At 40.0% G+C, this 20,069-nt stretch overlaps 1 protein-coding gene across 2 annotated transcripts in view; it reads left to right on the forward strand.

The window, feature by feature from the left end:
- The window catches only part of sgsm2 (small G protein signaling modulator 2), a 137,783-nt gene that overhangs the window by 73,404 nt on the left and 44,310 nt on the right, over positions 1-20,069 (forward strand). For both annotated transcript variants that reach the window (XM_050073204.1, XM_050073213.1), the window contains exon 3: positions 12,221-12,389. In XM_050073204.1, the coding sequence (XP_049929161.1) occupies positions 12,221-12,389 (169 nt within the window). The remainder of the gene's footprint in view (positions 1-12,220; positions 12,390-20,069) is intronic.

Genomic DNA, 20,069 nt, shown 5'->3' on the forward strand with positions numbered 1-20,069 from the left:
TTGAGGCTAGTTTTACATTGTGGCCAAATGTGGCATTACAAAGTCCAGGTCTGTCATGTGTTGCGATGGGTCCCGAAAATACTTTTTCCCCACATACATACAATGTAAAAGAGATGTCGGTAAGTCAGTAAATACATTCATTTTACTAGCAAGACCCCGCAAAATGACTCATCTCACTCTTGGGATTTCATCTGTTTGATCTGATAACATTACAAAAGTGTAGAAGAGCCATTATTAGATTATTTTTTATTTTTACCATTCCAGTTACCCTAGGGCTTAACCAGAGGTTAGCTGCTCGGCTGTACTTGGCTACTGTGTGCTTGCTCTGTGGGATCTGTATAGTTTCATACTGCGGAAATCAAGCTTTTTTGGCTTCACGCGTTATTGAGCAACCTTCATAAGAAGGAAGTGGCTCCCACCTCCAACGCTATATCCAGTTCTCTTTTTACATCCATGGTCGAGAGGCAGTATTGATGTATAATCAGTAGTATTCAGTCAAATGGAACAGCTCACCTGGCACATATACCAGAAAAGTTCTTAGCACCACTGAATATGCACAGTAGTGTTTCTCTCACTGGCCCTGCCCGCAAATTTCCGCTCAGTTCATAGACTTTATATTGCGATGACCTCACACATGACGTTGCTTTTCTTGGCTCAAGGAAAGTTTTACAAATATAAACCTTTTTTTTTTTTTTTTTTTTTTTTTGTGAAATTGGAAGGGAGGCTAAGATGCTTTCCGGGGGCTTGTATCTAGGGCACCACTGTTCATATCCAATGTGAAACCATAGGGTCAATGTTAAGTTAATTTAGCAACGCAACGTAGTATTTCAATGTATGTCACGTGTTGTGCTTCACGTTATATTTCAGACAGGACAGACTCACTCTGAGAGAGAAGAATATTTATTTACATGAGCACATAAGCTTGAGAAATGTGAAAAGTCTTTAGACCCCATTATGATGTCGTATATTCCAGGAGGGTGGTAAAGACGTTGTAATTAGGGAACCCCCCTGTGGAGTCTAGATGCTGGTGGTGGTGATGAGATGAGATGAAGAGGGAGCTGAGGATCTGGATGTGAAGAGGAGCAGGCTTTTGATGAGCTCATCTTGGGCTCTGGATAAGGTGACTTGAGGTGAATGGGGTGGGGGAGTGCGTGATGATTCCACATAAAATGACAGCTGACAGGAGCAGAGAGGAGAACAGATTTAAACGTTGGCAGGAGCAACATGAATGGCTGAAGGAGATGATGGCAAAGTTTGATTGCCTAACTGGGAGAGGGAATGCCTGTAGTCAGCTGATTGGAGGAAGCGGTTTGGAGAGAGAGAACTGTGAATGGGTATAGCATAAAGAAGTCTTCCTGACTGATCTTACGCTGAGCTTCATTAGTAACAAATATACTATAGGGGCGGCTGTGGCTCAGAGGTAGAGCGGGTCATCTACCAATCGAAAGATCAACCTAACCATGTAGTTATGGTTGTATGTATGGAAGCAAATCGTGACTAATATTTAAATTAAAATGTATTTGCAGAAATGCTTTTTCATTTTAAGAATGTGGCTGCATTATTTGACTCATAAATAAAATTAATCATCAATCAACCTATTTGCATTTTAATTTTCTTCTTCAAGACTGCTCATTCTTTCACTTAATTATAATGAAAAAGAAAAAGTCATTTGAGATTTAATTTTCAAAATATGCCCCAGCAAATAGATACCAAAATTCAATTTGAAATGTAAAATTTGAAAATTAAAATGCATTTACAGAAATGCTTTTTCATTTTAAGAATGTGGCTGCATTATTTCACTCATAAATAAAATGAATAATCAATCAACCTATTTGCATTTGCATTTTCTTCTTCAAGACTGCACATTTTATGCCATAATCAAAAAGAAAACAAAGAAGACATTGCTATTTCATTTTCGTGGTCTGCCCTGCAAAATAGTGCCCATAATTCGAAAATGATTTGGCAATCTGAGCGGCGCAGGAGAGTGACGTCAGTAGCCGCTCTTCTTCAGCTGACCGTGCTACCCATCTAATACGGTAGGGGGCGGTGTGCACATTTGATATATGGATGCATCACAGATCATGGCGCTCCCTGAGATTGTGCTTTCTAAACATTGTAATTTCCCAAAACTGAATAAATACCACACATAGCAACACAAAACTGCTTTGCTAGCTCAATCATGTTGTGGCTAAGATATCTGCTTGAAAAAATATTTTTTTCATGGACTCATATTCATTGAGTTACGGAGTTAATACGTCTGCTGACTCGACAGTCATTTAAGCTAGTAGCAGCTTATACTTGTACTTATAGCTTATACTTTGTAGACATCGTGATTTCCCAAAACTGAATAAATACCACACAGTCCAGCAACTTTCCCGGGGGAAACCCTGTGACATTGACACGTTAAATAATTTTCATAATTACAAAGCTGCCTAATATAATTTAGATCTGCCCTGTAAAAGTGTGTGTATAGCGCAAGACTTAAAACGAGCTTGTGCAAAAGGACAAAAATACTACGATTATAACAAAAACCCATTCACTCGACACACACACACACAGACACGGTTGAAAAACTGTGTGGCCTCCCCTGATTCTCATTCCCTGACACTGATCAGCTGTGACTCCCCTATCTAACCTACATGTGACTGATCACCACCTACGCCCACAGCTGTGCAGGTAACCCGTAGCAACCATAGTGCCTACCATAAACACACTCACATTCACACACACAAACATACACAAATCTAAATTGGCTGCAACACTGAGAGACACAGCACCTACTACTAGCTTAAATGACTGTCGAGTCAGCAGACGTATTAACTCCGTAACTCAATGAACAGTCCATGAAAAAAACATTTTTCCTGCAGATATCTTAGCCACAACATGATTGAGCTAGCAAAGCAGTTTTGTGTTGCTATGTGTGGTATTTATTCAGTTTTGGGAAATTACGATGTTTAGAAAGCACAATCTCAGGGAGCGCCATGATCTGTGATGCATCCATATATCAAATGTGCACACCGCCCCCTACCGTATTAGATGGGTAGCACCATGGTCAGCACGGAACTGAAGAAGCGCGGCTACTGACATCACTCTCCTGCACCGCTCAGATTGCCAAATCATTTTCGAATTATGGGCACTATTTTTGCAGGGCAGACCACGAAAATGAAATAGCAATGTCTTCTTTGTTTTCTTTTTGATTATGGCATAAAATGTGCAGTCTTGCAAATGCAAATGCAAATAGGTTGATTGATTATTCATTTTTATTTATGAGTGAAATAATGCAGCCACATTCTTAAAATGAAAAAGCATTTCTGCAAGTGCATTTTAATTTTCAAATTTTACATTTCAAATTGAATTTTGGTATCTATTTGCTGGGGCATAATTTGAAAATTAAATCTCAAATGACTTTTTCTTTTTCATTTTAATTAAGTGAAAGAATGAGCAGTCTTGAAGAAGAAAATTAAAATGCAAATAGGTTGATTGATGATTAATTTTATTTATGAGTCAAATAATGCAGCCACGGGGCGGCACGGTGGTGTGGTGGTTAGCACTGTCTCCTCACAGCAAAAGGGTTGCCGGTTCGATCCCGGGTGTGGGAGCCCTTCTGTGCGGAGCTTGCATGTTCTCCCCATGTCAGCGTGGGTTCTCGCCAGGCACTCCGGCTTCCTCCCACAGTCCAAAGACATGCAGATTGGGGACTAGGTTAATTGATAACTCTAAACTGTCCATAGGTGTGAATGGTTGTTTGTCTATATGTGTCAGCCCTGCGATAGTCTGGTGACCTGTCCAGGGTGTTCCCTGCCTCTCACCCGATGTCAGCTGGGATAGGCTCCAGCCCCCCCGCAACCCACAAGAGGATGAAGCGGTTAGAAGATGAATGAATGAATGAATAATGCAGCCACATTCTTAAAATGAAAAAGCATTTCTGCAAATACATTTTAATTTAAATATTAGTCATGATTTGCTTCCATAGGTATGATTCAGTGTTGTTGTTTAAATCTTCAAGGGTTAATGGTCATATACGAGCTATTCTTTCATCCACTGGTAGGGGTGCTAATTTAGGAAATGCCTCCGTGGGTCATATTCAGAAGTAGGGTCTGGGTTTTAGGACTTGTTGACTTAGTATGTATGTATATGTCAGTATGTTCATTACTTTATATCACACATCATTTAAACCTTAATTGCCATCAGTATTATTGATATTAAGAGAGAATTAAATGATTCTATACGTGTAAAAGGGATTGTTCGTCGTGCTGAAATCACAAAGAGGATAGCATCCCATTAGCTCTTCAGCTTTCAGCTTTTTAGCCTCTTTTAGCTAATGTTTGTGTGTTTGTTTAATGGCACATTTCCTGCATGGCTCTGTACACTCTTGTCAATCCCATAGGCAGCTGTGTTTAACAAAAAAAGAAAGAAAAAAAAAGGATAATGATATGGAAGGATAAGGAAATAAGATGGTGCATGATAGGTGGAGCAGTAAGAGTCCCAATAAGAAGGCAATTATGCACATGGTCGAAAGGATTTGATGATTCATCAGAGCCAGAGACACCCAAATATGAATGAGCAGGCTGGTCATGAGGGAAGGCTGCAGAATGAGGGGAGCCGGGTGTGGTCTCTCCAATGGGGGTCTGCTTGCATCTTCTGCTCGATTTTAATGTGTGCATTAACGTTCCCTCCAAGAGTGTTACACGCTCTCCATAAACCTCCACTTCAGCTTAAACTTTACAGCCACTAATCCTTACTATCCCCTAAGTATTATTAGATACAACACAACTTCTTCATAGTAATCTGGCAGAATAAAGCTGCTGTGAATGTACTGTACAAAGAGCTTTTTGAACTAAAAACCTCAAGCCTCTCAGCACTCCCTCTAAGGCTGCAAGAACAGCAATAAAACCAGACTATTACACTCATAAAGCACTAGTTTTTCCCAGCATCGCAGAGAATTATGTTGTTGTTGGTCATTATATTCCACTGTAATATCCTCTAGATTCACCTCACAAAGGAAAAACACAAGCAGACAGCCGCAAAAGCTCAGAGCTCATATGAATTCATACTGCAGATGGACGTTTTCTTTTAAATGAACAGATATATTCTCTGTGGTTGCTGCACATTTACATAGAAACCCATTTGCGTGCATGCAGTGCTTCTTCAGAAACCCTTTATTTAATTCCAGTTTACCAATAAGTCAGCACATTATTAAAACTTATAAAACCACAAACCACATACATCGAAATGAGTGCGAGGCAAATTCTCTGTTTGTGCTTGCTTGAGTAATTGTGTTACAATGTTGATTTTACCATCAGCCCTAAAAAGCTCATTATGGCTGAGCATTAATGCAGCAATTACAGAGGGGGGGAGCCGACTAATGGACGGGCCACAGCAAGAAAGAGACTGTTTACCTCCGTTTCTCCCTCATTTTCTGCATATGAGTCAATGCATTTCTCTGAACCACTTCTGTCTTTCTGCTACATCTAATATACAAATGTGCTGCTCAACAGTGCATTTGTGCTTTTGCATAGTCAATGTCCTGTGTGTATGGCAGAGCTGTAGACTTGTAGCCAGACCCAAAGTAAAGAGTTGACTGCCAGAAGATGTGACTTAATCTGAGACTTGAATCTTAGGAGGTTTGGTGACCTGTAAATGTAAATAAATAAATAAATAAATAAAAAAATCTGTGCATAGTTTTGCCTTTGGGTGGCACGGTGGTGTGGTGGTTAGCACTGTCGCCTCACAGCAAGAGGGTTGCCGGTTCGATCCCGGGTGTGGGAGCCCTTCTGTGCAGAGTTTGCATGTTCTCCCCGTGTCAGCGTGGGTTCTCTCCGGGCACTCCGGCTTCCTCCCACAGTCCAAAGACATGCAGATTGGGGATAGGTTAATTGATAACTCTAAACTGTCCATAGGTGTGAATGGTTGTTTGTCTCTATGTGTCAGCCCTGTGATAGTCTGGCAACCTGTCCAGGGTGTACCCTGCCTCTCGCCCGATGTCAGCTGGGATAGGCTCCAGCCCCCCCGCAACCCACAAGAGGATGAAGTGGTTAGAAGATGAATGAATGAATGAATGAGTTTTGCCTTTTGGAGCTCTCCCAAGCTATTGCACCACTCCAAAGTGAATTTGCTTTATACGAGCACCCTTATTTAGCCTACATATTCAGCAGGCACACATGCACATGCGATATATTTGCACATCAGCACAATGGAAGTATGGAAGTAATAAACTTATTCAATCACTCCAAAACAAGTCAGCAATGATAGGCAGCACAGGTGACTATAAGCAATTAATGCTGTGCACCTTGAAACCTCACAAGCTAAAAAGCTTATTTTGTTACTATGACAACCAGCTAATGTCAGCTGTTGTGGCATTAGCTGTGCTGTAACTGCTTATTTAACAGGGTTTTTATTCATCATTCTGATGTTAATTGCTATTTTTTTCTTTTTTTGATACATTTGTAATATGAATATACAGTTTAAGTAAACACTGCATTTTTTAATTGTAGTGTATAATGTACAAAAAATACAGTAAGTGGACACTGTGTACCACAATACACCATAATATAGTCTATGTGTGTGTTCTAATTTTGAGTTTCTAGGGCTGTCGCAGTGATGGAATTTCCCCTGCGGTGATAAGGGCTGGCTCAACCCTGCCATGGGAAGAATTACCATTTTTTGTTATTTTTGCAAATTACTTCATTTATCTTATTTATAGTGCTTTGTCAGTAAGCCCTATTGTTAGGCTATTATTAGATATATTTTTGCCTTTTAATTCAAAAAGATGTTGTTCCACCCCTCTTCACTGAGATTGGATGGCTGGATAAAAGGTGACACTGACCAACAGCTGCAGTGTTTTACCCAAAGTTAAATATTTTTCGACTCTCTGTGACCTGAAAAAAAGATGACTTTGTGCAGCACAGAACAAAGTGCCTCGTCACAGTGCTGGTATTTGTATCAGAGTGCTTCTAAGAAAAAAGTAAAAAAACATGAACATAGCACTTGTAGCGAATGCTTGCCATCCCCTATGGTTGGCTTGTCAGTAGCGCAATATTGTGGTTGTCGCGACAGCCCTACATGACTCTGCAAAAATATTTATAATATGAACTGATAATACTTAAAAAAATTAAAGCAAACAAACAAAATGTTTCAGCAATAAGAGTATGAGTGCTGAGGCTGGAGAAAAATGGTGATCCAACTTAACTTAAAAGTTAGCCAGATATACGTTGTTTAGTTCAGTGAGCAGCTGCTAAGTTGTTAAGAAGCGATACAACCTAGTAGCAGCTAGTTAGATGGCTGTTAGAGAGATTTTCAGTAAAACTGTCTTGTAAAGTAGTCGCACGCCTTACTGCCTGATCATTACAGTTTTTTGCTGAACTGATAGCAGCCTCATTCAAACCAGGATCAGCACTGGTTCTGATAAATATAGAGCTGAAATTCTGTTGGGCAGTGGCTGAAGTGGATATCTGCACCATCTTTTGTATTACTTCAATTTTAAACGGAGAAAATACCATATGACTTGTTTAATACACACGTATAAAACTGAACAACTGGTCATTCAATGCACTGTTTCTATTGAAAAGAAGTATTTGCACCCTTTTTACTGCAAATAACATTGCAAAGACTTGAGATTCAAATTGAACTTATAAAAAGCTCTTCTAGATAGTCCCTCCGTCTTGTACACATTATGTATATATTTTTTCTGATATACAAGTTATCACTTATTAAAAGCAGATTTCCTGTTTAGTTTTACTCTTTTAGTCTCACAGTTTCATTCTGTTGCGGTACAGAAATGGTCAGGTGGTCTACCCACCATTTTTCTTGCAGATATCCATCACTACTTTTCTGCTGCTGAGAGCCAATTTCCCCCCACAGAGATCATTATGGTTTATATGATCTTATCTTTATCGGTAATGAACGGACAACACAAGTACCCGCAGTGTAAAGGGCGTGCTCAGGGAGCAGCTGCACACAGGTTACTGCCTCCAACCCTCTAAATATTTAAAGGCGTTGTAGGCGGCTGGCAATTGTACCTCACTTCTGAAAATCACATTTCAGGTGACTGTGTTGCTTCTAATTTAATAAGCAGCCGTCATCTCTCCCCTGGAACAAGAGATACAGAGGAAAGTGTTCCTTAATAACATTATCTGCACACACAAGTCCATTAGCAAAACTCTGAGAAAGCCTGGAGGTGGAAGGAAGAGATGAGTCGCTGCAACATGTTGACATTTGTGCAGATACAGAGGACACTGTATGCTGTAAAGTCACATAATTGTTCTCTTTATACTCTTATTCTCAGCCCGTTTGCACGTAAATTACACATTTCATACCGCACACATTGGCTGTCTACTAATTTGCAGATCTAAGACATCCAAACACTTGGTTTAGAGGAAGAAACAGTAGCTCAATGATGACTGGACAGATTGCCATGAAATTGTGTGTAGACATTTGTATTTTTAAAAAAACAAAACAAAACATGGATGTAGAATTTAATGGGCAGATGTCCATGAAATTTACAGAGCGTATTCATGCACATTTGAGGATAAATCTTTTCCAATTTGGATATTTTTAAACCTTTTATTTAGTAGCACTTTCAAGCCAAAATATCACCTTTGTACAAACAATGTTTTATGATCTAACAAGCAGGCTGAGCACATTCCAGTGCTGGATGTATTCTAGGTGACCTGCCAGGGAAGATCTGAAAGTACACCCCTCCCTTTTTAAGGTTCATGTGAAGTAAAAAACAAACAAACTGTACAAGTCATCCTACTTGAATCTATGTGGAACAGTTCCTACAAAATAATAATATCATAATAACAATAAACTTCATTTCTACAGTGCTTTTCTAAGCCAGAGTTACAAAGTGCTTCACAATACAATACAATACAATACCATTCAATATAAGAAAAACAAAAAACAAAAAAAGTAAAAGAACATCATACACACAAAAAATGCAATAAATATATATCTACAATGTTATATAAATGCCAGTCTGTACAGGTGGCTTTTCAAACTAAGGAACTGACTCAGCTGATTTGATGTTTAGGGGTAGTTTGTTCCACAGCTTTGGGGCTCACATCTTGAAAGCACGATCTCGTTTGTTTTAAGCCTGGACTGTGGATGTCACAGTTATGTATTCCTGGTCACTTGGTCTTTACTGCATAGCCAGTCACCAAGCCTCAGTCAGTAATTTTAAATTCACTATGTTGTCCCATGCCTCCCTGCCACTCCTACCTGCCAACCTGTCACATATCGACACATTTCCTGCTCCTGCCTGTCCACCATGGCCACTTCATTAAGGCAACTCAGTTCACTTGTTCCCGATTACACACAGCCAGTTTATATACCCCAGCCTTACAGACACTCATTGCCAGATCGCTCTTTGTCACTCATGCAAAACTCTCCATTACTTTATTCCGGACTGATTTCCCATTGTCGACCCTGCCTGCCTCTGACCTGCCTGCTTCATTTGATCCCCAGTAAATGCATCAGCCTTCTCTCCCTTACCATGAGACCTGCTACCACATCCCTGGTTCCTGTTTGCCTGTGGCTTGGCATTTCCATCTGACAACAATGCTTCAGTATGGGTATTCCAGTCTACTTATCTGTGGTTTTTCTGCGGTCCAGAGACTTTCACCGTATTCCCACACTTGCCATTGTGTGTGCATCCTGTGTGTACTTACCTGCTGGCTTCTCAACCCTTGGCCTGGCCTCGACCTGCCTTCTTTCTGTCCCCCTGCTTAGACTGAGTACTTAGCAGGTTACAGATCTTCTGCCTCCACAACTAAGTCTCCTGCTCCTACACCATTGCCTATTGTTGAACTGAACTGTATGAGTTGTTGGGCTAAGGCCACCACTCACCTGCCTCTCAGCCTGGTTCAGCCTGCCAAACCAGCAGGGTTGCCAAGGACTTTGTGGAGAGACTTTGTTGGAGTGTTAAACTGTATTGTATGCTGTTTACTAGCCTTGCTCTGTACCTGCTGAGTAATAACTGGAAACGTCATTACCAACGGTTCCTGGTCTCTGTTGTGCTACTAGTGGGTCCTATACCTCCTGTTACAAAATAGCTTTTAATAACAATTGATTTTCTGATCTGAGGGGTCTTGGAGCAAAATAAAGGGTTAAGAATTCTGTAATATAAAGCATGGTAGGTCAATTACCATGAGCTATCGTGTGTCAAAAGATTAGATCATCCTGCAGTGGGATCACTCCAGCTGTGATACAGTGATACACAACTTAAAACAAATGTGGACAAGGGGTGTAAAGTAGGGTGACCAATGCCCTCCTTCCTATTTCCTTTCTCCTACTTATGAGGGTGACACCCATTTTCAAACTCAAACTTGTCGTAGAACGGTTCATATGATATCCTACGTAAAATGCATGCACAATAGTTCGTATAATATCCTATGAATGTGCGCCCCACAAATGACATTAAGTCCTTAAGGTACAGTTAACATAATTAACATAAAGTAACTGAAGTTAGATTTAGGCAATAAAAGTTACTGAGGTTAGGATTAGGAAAAGAAACATGGCGAGGACACACCTTAAAATGACTCAAAGTTCACACGGATCCAAACATGCAACTTCAGGGAAAAGTCCCGGGCAAATGTCCATTTTTTGTGAGCCATCCACCGCCTCATCTTGCCCCCTTCCAAGTGCTTGCGTCTCCTTCCTTGTTTACTGTCGTCAGCACATTAGTCACATGATTGCAGCCTACATGGGATATGAATTTGGGTGCATTGCTTTTTGTTGAAAACCATACCAAAAATGTGTGACAACAGCTTGAATACACACCTGTAAGATTTTGTGACAGCATCTTGCATGGTTGTGATCATGTTGACAAAATCTGTCTGCAGACAGCCATGTAAACAGCTGGCAAATACTCAAAACCACTTTTATGGTAGTCTCTGCTGCTGTTGGTGTCACCAGGTCCACATTTAGCCATTAAGACACACAGAGACTCACAAGGTGAACACAATACCAGCCACTGGGATGGTGTTGCAGCTGGTAATGAAAAAGGTACCCTCTGTGGGTCATGTGTCATATTACACACTGTACATCAAAAATTGCAGACAACAGGTGAAATGCATGTATTCCTGTTGCTGACTGTTACATGTGTTCAATTGAAAAAGAGCAGCATAGCAGTTGACGTTATTACTAAGAATCAGTCATAGACCTATCAAAGTGAAAGTGAAAAAGTGTGAATCTCCATCAACAAGCCATGAAAATGGCTTGACAGCCTGACAGAGGGGCAGCCTAAATAGTGTTGTAGCATTCGATTGGTCTTAAGACCACTTTTTGAAGGTCTCAGTCTCATTTTAACTCGACCACATTTTTAAGCTAATTAAAATCCTAAGATCTTTCCAATCAAGACCACAACTGCAGGAATATCACTAAAATGCCTGTGCAAAAAGGAGTTTTCAATAAGGATAGTCAAGTTGATTTCATCTCCATAGTGTTCCCACGCATAAAATTAACTGCTACAAGCGTTTTGATTATTTTATAAAGACATTCCTCATAGTACACTCATACTCATAGTATGGCAATAAAAGAGGTGAATGAAAAGGGAATCTTCATAAGTCAATTTCAGGAGTGCATGTGGTTTGTATGTTCCACATTTTATCACATGTATGTCCTGCAGTGTGGGACTCGCACAGTCTGGTCTTGGTCTTGACTTGGTCTTGGTTTAGGTGGTCTTGGAACACTGGATGGAAGTGCAAGTAAACTTAAACTATTGATTTGCACACAGTTTGCATGATCTACACTCCAAAGAAGATAAACCTAGCTCTCAGGAAAGGCTTTGAGCTGTGAGGCCATTTTGGCTGAATGACCACACACAGTGTTGCAGGATCACATGACACACTTGCCCAAAAATACATTTTCCAATCACGATCACTGTTAGAGGAACTGCTTCATTACTTCGAGTCATTCAGCCGTGCAGGAAGTCAGTCAACCCCCATGAAGCAAGTTTCTAGGGCTGTAGTGCACATGCTCAATGGACCCCAAAATGCTTTTGCCTGCAAAGCCTGAGCTTTGTCTTGTTCTTTCTGATAAATTGAGGAAGTACTTCTACAAATCTATTTGCTTATGGGCTCAGTGAATGTTTCACACTAATGTATTTTAACCAGTTATTTCTATTGTCCTCCCTATTTTTATTTTGCTAACAATTTCTCATACCAGCTGCCTTCCTCATGTTAAAATTACCGCTCCCATCTTTTGTCCTCTCTCTTTTCAGCTGCCATCGAGGCCTGCCTGGGTCACCTGCTGAAGAGACGGGCAGCCGGTTTTCTCCGCAGTGACAAGATCGCTGCCCTCTTCACCAAAGTCGGCAAAGTCTATGAAACAGCTGGCGAGGTTTGCCGTAAAGTGCAAGAGCAACTCCAGCAGCAATCAGAACTCACCAGGTTGGTCACAGAGTTCTCCCCCCCCCCTTCCTTTAATTGTACTTTCTTTGAATGAATTCATCCCAACCTGTCCCTATGCAGCAGTGCGTAAGCGTTCAGTAAATGCTTTTTAAGAGACAGTTTTGATTTCACGTTAAACTTTAAATTCATCTATTTCTGATTGGAGTGTTCCCAGCAGGGACCATACCTGACACCACAATCAGAATTTAATTTGCGCAAATTGAGTGAATCTGCTGCCTTAATTAGAGAGGAAGAGACACTCTTCTCCATTACAGCCCACTTTGTGATGAGGATAATAAGACTCGTAGTGTAGCTTCAATTATGCACCAGAACATAAACTAATTAACATCAGCTACAATAAATTTACGATCAGGGGTAGTTTTATATGGGATGGACACAATAACAGGAACACCTGGGGTCCAATAATACATCTGTAATACATCATGTCTTTGTGACTACTTGCAGCTTTTTCACAGCAGAGATTTTGACTTGCCATAGCAGGTAGGGAACAGGTGCAAAGAATAATATTAATGATGGCTCTGCTCATTTTGTTTTTATTGTCCAAAGAAGCCATGAAGCCACTGGGGCAGAATGCAACATAACCAGGACCTTGATACTTCTACACCGACACGTAATGTATAGAGTCATAGAAGTGCCATAAAAAAGAATAAACATGTAAAAGAACAAGAAAATGAATGTTGAAATATAAAGAGGAAATAAAACAAAACAAAAAACAAATTAAAAAGGGTAGGTAAATAAGATAGCTGAAATATAATGAGAAATAAAAAAATATATAAATGTGGAAATTTAGAGATAAATTAAAAAAAGATTAATTTTAAGCATTTCCATTTCTATTCACATCTATTTGTTGATTTATTTATGTATTTAATTATATTTTAAAAAATATATATTAATTTATTTATCTCACATAAATTACTTATTTTCTCACTATTCACTACATTTTCTATTTTTTTAACCTATTTTTATATTTTATAAAAAAGACATAAATGAACAAATACATGAGAAAATAAATGAAAAAAGTGTAAAAAACATTTTTTTTAATTTTTTGTTATTTGTCTATATTCCACATTTTTTATTGACTTCCCTGATCTTTTATTTATTCCTTTTTATATTTTCACGTTTATTTCTATATGATTTTACAGAATCTTTTATATGACGCTCCTGTGACTCTGTAGTAATGCAGCCCTTATTAATATCATCAGCAACACCTCGGCTTTTCCTGCTATGACTACTTTGTGTGTCTGCTGTGAAAGAATGAGAAATAATGTTCAGTTTTAGTTTTTTGTTATATGATAGCTTAAATAGATTAAGATGTTCCTCTTTATTTTAATAAGAGTTAAATCAACACCTCTGACAGTCTGCACAAAGAGCTGTTGTACTGTATTCACATGTCCTTGTAATTCAGTACACAGTGTTAAAAATGATCATAAATTACATTGTAGAATTATGTTCATGTGTGCTGTGTGTGCTGTGAGTGACAAGCTAACAGCTGACTTTACATTTGTTGTTGTGGTAACACTACTGCACAAAGGCAGCAAACAGCCTTACCTTTATTCGTGGTTTATGTATCTATGGTGTTGAATCCAGAATGTGTCCTCACATTACTTCCCTGATGGTTTTCTGTCATGATTATCTGTTCAGTATAGCTTGCCAGTTTTCTCCATTTTAGAATAACAAAGAGGACATCACAGAGACACGCGAGAGAGTGCATTTTAAAGTAAAAGTTAACACTGTAATGTTTGGATTTAGACAGATGACAGCCCTGTACAGATACAACAACAGCACACATTCTGTATGTTGTGAAATATTTTAGAAATGCATTGAAAACATATTGAAGGTGTCAGATTTAAGGGGCTTTAGTGGCATCTAGCAGTGAGGACTGCAGACTGCAACCAGCTGAGACTTCTCCAGTTTAGAATTCCTTTAGTGTCCATTGTTCAGGAGGTTTTTACCAGGAGCTGAATTATCTGCAGAGGTCTTTTGCTCTCCAAAACAAAGGGACCAGGTGATTTAAACCAGTGAAAACACTGAATAAAACAGAGTATTACAAATCAGTATTTTTTTCGAAGCTCTCATGCGGAGGGGCTGCGGACTATGGTGGCTGATGCGAAAACACAAATAGTCCTGCCTAGTTTGCCTGTTCTGGGCTACTGTAGAAACATGGCAGTGCAACATGGCGATCTCCGAAGATGAGGACCCGCTCCCTATGTAGATGTAAATGACTCATTCTAAGGTGACGAAAGCACAATTTTTATAATCAGATCAAGAAAACATATTTGCTATATCATATCTCTGCCAATATATCCTCCTAAGTCCTTAAACAAAATTCAAAGTTTCAAAATGTGAGGACTTTTTCTGATATTATCTCCCAAGTGAATGCCTAAGCAGAGTTTGTTCTTCATTGTATTTGTTGTTTTGTGTGTGTTTTTTTGTATTGGCCACATTATTATTTCATCCATGCAGCACCAGTGACATATATATTAGCCACCTGTTAAGTTATATTTTTGGTGCTGTTTTCAACATGCAATAAATAGAAAATAATTTGCTCAATTTTGGGATTTTTCAGGGGCTGAAACTCCCCGGTGACCACCTGTACTTTGCACACTGCTTTTACAGCAACATTTATTTTCTGCCCGTTTTAATGCAAACACATATTTATTTAGACATCATCCACTTTCTGTCATTTCTTGTACACCAGGTCATTATCTCCATGTAAAACATACAGTTACACTCCATCACTGTAACACAATCACTGGTCAGCTGAGTGTTTACAAAAACTGAGCAATCTGTGTGCACACTGTGATAAACCTCAGGCCTGTTTCCAGGTGTGTGTGTGTGCACACGAGGGACGTTGGTTACAACAATGCTTACATGTTTGCATATGTATTTCTGCGTGCATGTGTGTACACATAGTATGATAAAGTGCTGTATCTGCAGGCACTTAGGCACAAGCCTAGCTGTTTGCAAGCCCATTAATTATCCATTAGCCTGAGCCACATGGCTACCACATGTCTCTTCAGGGCTGCAGAGAGAGGTTTCCAAATGGAGAAGTGAAAGCTTTGGGCAACAAGGACACACACCGCACACATATACACACACCACCGATGCGCAAACAATAAAGCACAGAGAGAATGTGTAGCGAGACGTCATTGCAACATGGCTGCGTGATGTGATGTATATCGGGAGTTAAACGTGTTTGGGTACGCTGGGCGCTCAGCTCTCCGTCTTCATATCAGCTGCCATCTCTCATGCATCTGTCACATCTCATTGGCCTTTATTTCCCCAGACACATAACATTAAAGCCTGTTACTGTGTATGGATCTGCTTTTGCACAAGTCACACCCCTCCGCCACAACAATGCATACATGCATGAACACACACACACACGCACGCGCACGCGCGCACACACACACACACACACACACACACACACACACACACACACACATGTTCCCACCCTACCCCCTCTCCCTGTCATCCCACCTCAGGGCTCCATCTCTCATTTACCCTGGTTGCCATGGCAACGCGGGTTGCGCAACTGGCGGCGCAAGAAGCATAGAGCATGATGGGAAACAAGAGACAGAAAGATAGACTATGAGCAGATATCAACAGTGGAATCAAGATTTACTGCGGTGAAGTGAATGGTAATTACAGCGGAGCAGGACTGGATCATGTGTGTGTCTGTGTGTGTGTGTGTGTGTGTGTGTGTGTGTGTGTGTGTGTGTGTGTGTGTGTGTGTGTGAGTCTGTGTGTCTGTGTGTGTGTGCACGCGTGTGTATGTGTGCCAGGGGCAGGTTTGGTGAAGAGGCTGTGTTTGAGCTTGTCTTTGCCAAAGGCTGTCAGTTGACACCCTGCCATGGCTCCTTGTCCCCTTGTGATGTATTTCTGTACAAATGTCCTCCTCCAACTCCTCTTTTAATCTTTTTCTTACCGAGACAGCACGGTGATGAATTAGCAACAAACCATCCTCTTTTCCTGTCTTCCTCTCTTGCTGACACACTGAGTAAAGAGCAAAACTAGCATGTCATCTGCATTCATTTCCCATCCTGCAGTGCAAGCAGCAGATCTGCGGTGGCAACAGCTCTCAAAAACATTCAAGGATAATTCCACCGAGCTCTTGTTTTCATAGTTTTAGCTATTAGTTACATGCTATTAGGGATATACCAAATTTTGATATTCTGCTTGGGTACTGATATTGTTTAAATTATCAATTTGGCCGATGGCTGTTTCTCTTCTTGTTCTTTATTTTGTTTTTGTTGCTAATTATTTCCCCTTTTGTGCCAGGGAAGCTTATTTTACACACAGATCACGCTACGGGGACTCTACGAAATCCCTTCTTTATGCCTCCTTTACATTTTTACACAGAACCAAACAACGGCGGCATCATGCTGCTACAGTGTGTGATTTTAAGACCAGTTCAGACCAAAGATTTGCAACAAAACCGTTGTAGAACGTTGCAAAGAAAATTTGCAGCAAGGTGAACTGGCTGGTCTGAGCTCAACTCAAGCTGGCTGATGGTGTCATCTGCAACTCAGCTGGTCAAATCGCCAGCGGCTGGTTTTAGAGCATAAGGCTAGTCACCTTCTCTACAGTCAGTGAGCTTGTAGTGGAGTCTGTGGGTCACTGCAGATGGCATTTTAGCTTGCTGTGGCAGGTGCTCTGTCCCCACAGAGCCCTGTGTTTCGGTGGCGGTGAGTTGATTCTGCTGCTGGCTGTATGTGTGATTTAAGGTTACCTTTCCTATAGAACAGGTCTATACCTTGTCCTTAAACAAACTAAATAGCCTTATGTTATTTATCTTAATTACATGATGGCATGTCATTTCTGTCTCTACATGGTCGCGCATTTCCAATTCTCCTCTGCTCTCTGTATCGCGCACGGCCGAGTTCCACCTCGATGTGCACACACACACACACACACACACACACACACACACATACATACACAGACACGTGCACGCACACACAGGTGGATGCACACACAGGTGAGCACACTCCCACCACCAAAACTTTTTAAAACAGACAATGCACTTCACAAAGCCAGTATACAGGTGTGTGGAGGTGTGAATGTAAGCACAGCTGAGTTTCTCTCTCAGGCTTCCTTTTTTCATTCTTTTTACCCGAACACTTGGTATGAACTAGTTATTTTCAAGCATCCTGGACTCTTTACAACTCACCCACACTATCTCCCATACACCATCATCTATGTTGAAACACCTCCAGTATTTTTGTTTATAGCACTCAAACACACACACAAAACAGATACCGTTTCTTTCAAGAACTGTAGATCATGGCTGTTAAAACCTTGTTGGTCCCTCCATATGAAGAGATGTTAAATCAAATTCAGAGACCTAAAAAAAAATCACCCTTCCTTTTCACATTCATATTCATTTGTCAGCTCCAGATGCAGTCTGGTTGTAATCACTGTAATCAATTCAGTTAGCTACATGTTGACATTTGTTGACATTTTACATTTTTGTAAAGAGCGATAACAGAGCACAGTGGGGAGAAGGAGAGACAAAACACTGCAGGAAGAAATGTTTCCATAGAGGAGATTTACACATTTGATCAAGCCTTCTGTAATTACAAAGAGATTATACACTCATGTGAACAGATCCTCAGAGGCAAAACATCATCATAGAATGCATGATTAATTTTATTGTGCTGGTTTCTTAATAATGTATGTATGCACAATGGTGTAATGTGATATTCACATTTAACGTTAAAAAAAATATACATCAAAGGTCCAAAATCAAAATACTCATTCAGAGAAACCTGACCATGAAAGTTGCTTCTTCCTTATTTCCTTATTTCCCAGCTTTATCCTTTATGTTGGAGTCATCAAAAAAATAATATGTAACTCTTTTTTTGCATTAAAATATCTTTTAACAACTGGAGCAGTGTGATATGGATTGTTGAGTTGTGTACTTACATTATCCAAAAGTTTTCAATACTGTTCAGACCCAGGGAAATCTGTAATTATAATTAAGGACATGGTCTATGTCATTTGCATGCATCACAATTGTGGTTTTCTGCAAGAAGCTGTCAAAAATGGACTTTTTATCCAGATTTAAGCCACATTTTAACAATTCACTTTTTTGGTCTAGGTCATTTTTTAACAATATATTTTAACTGGATGAAGAATTTTAAGGCATGGGATGTCTGAAGCTAATGTTAGCGGCAGCTTGGCTCCAGCCCCTGCCATGCCGAACAGAGTCAAAGAAAAACAGATTTTCAACATGAAACAACTTTATTCAATGCTTTTAGTGGTTTAAATCACTGAGTCCATTTGTTTTGGAAAGGAAGAGACCTCTGAGGGTAATTCGGCTCCTGGTTAAAACCTCCCTAACGTCTGGATCTTAAGTTCTCAGAGAAAAAAGGTGAGCACACATTCGCAGGAGCAGGGCTAGTAGCCCCTCTGTGAAGAGCCAAACAGCATCTAAGAAACACTGATTTTTATATGAAATTGCTTTACTCAGGGTTGTTACCGCTTGAAATGACCTGGTCTGTTTATTCTGGAGAGGAAGAGACCTCTGTAGATAATTCGGTCCCAATAAAAATTCCCTGAACGATGAACACTGAGATAGTTTAACAGGGAGAAACTAACTGCAGTGACGACATTGATCCGTTTTTGTTATTGTTTGGGTCGAGAGACTCCAAGCAGCAGAAAAAAAAAACATATTGTACGTTTTATCTATTCATTGAGCTCAGTGAGCTAAAAGTATTAGCAATTCTTTTGCGTCTAATGGCAGGCAGTGATTTTACAATCTCACATTTATGAATATTGACAGGATTTGCTTTCTGTAGCATCATAGTTAAGGTGTGAGTATACTTTAGGGTATAATGATAATTAGTATAATGACTCATTTGTTGTAAAGGTTGAAATGGCACACTAAACTTTCCGTACTTCCTAGTGGTAGAAATCCCTGGTGCCCCTTTTCTTCAGAATGGTGGTTCTGCCCAAGTTAACTACTTCTGAGCCACAAAGGAAGAAAACAGACACAGGAAGGAAAAAGTCTCCTTGATACCAATGCAATTATAGCAAAGTCAATGTGCACAAACAGGGCTGCTTGTGTGCATGTTAAGGATGTAAGCAGCACACTCAAGCCAATGTCCTATTAGTAATCCCCTTTCTCTCCAAGTGCTGGCATCAACATGCATTGTTTACTTGTTTGTGAGGAATAAACCGGTCAAACACTCATTTATTTGTTACATGAACCATACAAGGTACAACTCTGGCGAAATCCTGATAGCTCTGCTCCAGAATGACCATATTGGCATGTAGAAAAAGACCACCAACCCATTGTGTTCTATACCTATTCCTATATTGGCTGCAGAATAGAAAGATTAATAAATGAACAAATACATGCACAAACAATAACATTTTGAGTAATATAGTCTCAAGCGACATTTCTGGGTTCAAGCCCGTTTTTCAGCCAACAGAAGAAAGTAGCTAAATTGCCAAAATCAAAGCCACAAGCAACAACGAGGGGTGTGGGGCTTCGCAAAACTGAGTCAGGTCACTTCAGTCACACACTTGTTTCATCATGACACTCACCATTTCTCCCCCCTTAAATGGATATGAATGAAGCTTGGCAAGTTTGTTTAGGACTTATTGCAGGATGCCTCCACTGAGTTTTATCAGGATTGCTCTCTCACT

Source organism: Epinephelus moara, chromosome 2 (assembly GCF_006386435.1).
Source record: "Epinephelus moara isolate mb chromosome 2, YSFRI_EMoa_1.0, whole genome shotgun sequence".
Lineage (NCBI taxonomy): Eukaryota > Metazoa > Chordata > Actinopteri > Perciformes > Serranidae > Epinephelus > Epinephelus moara.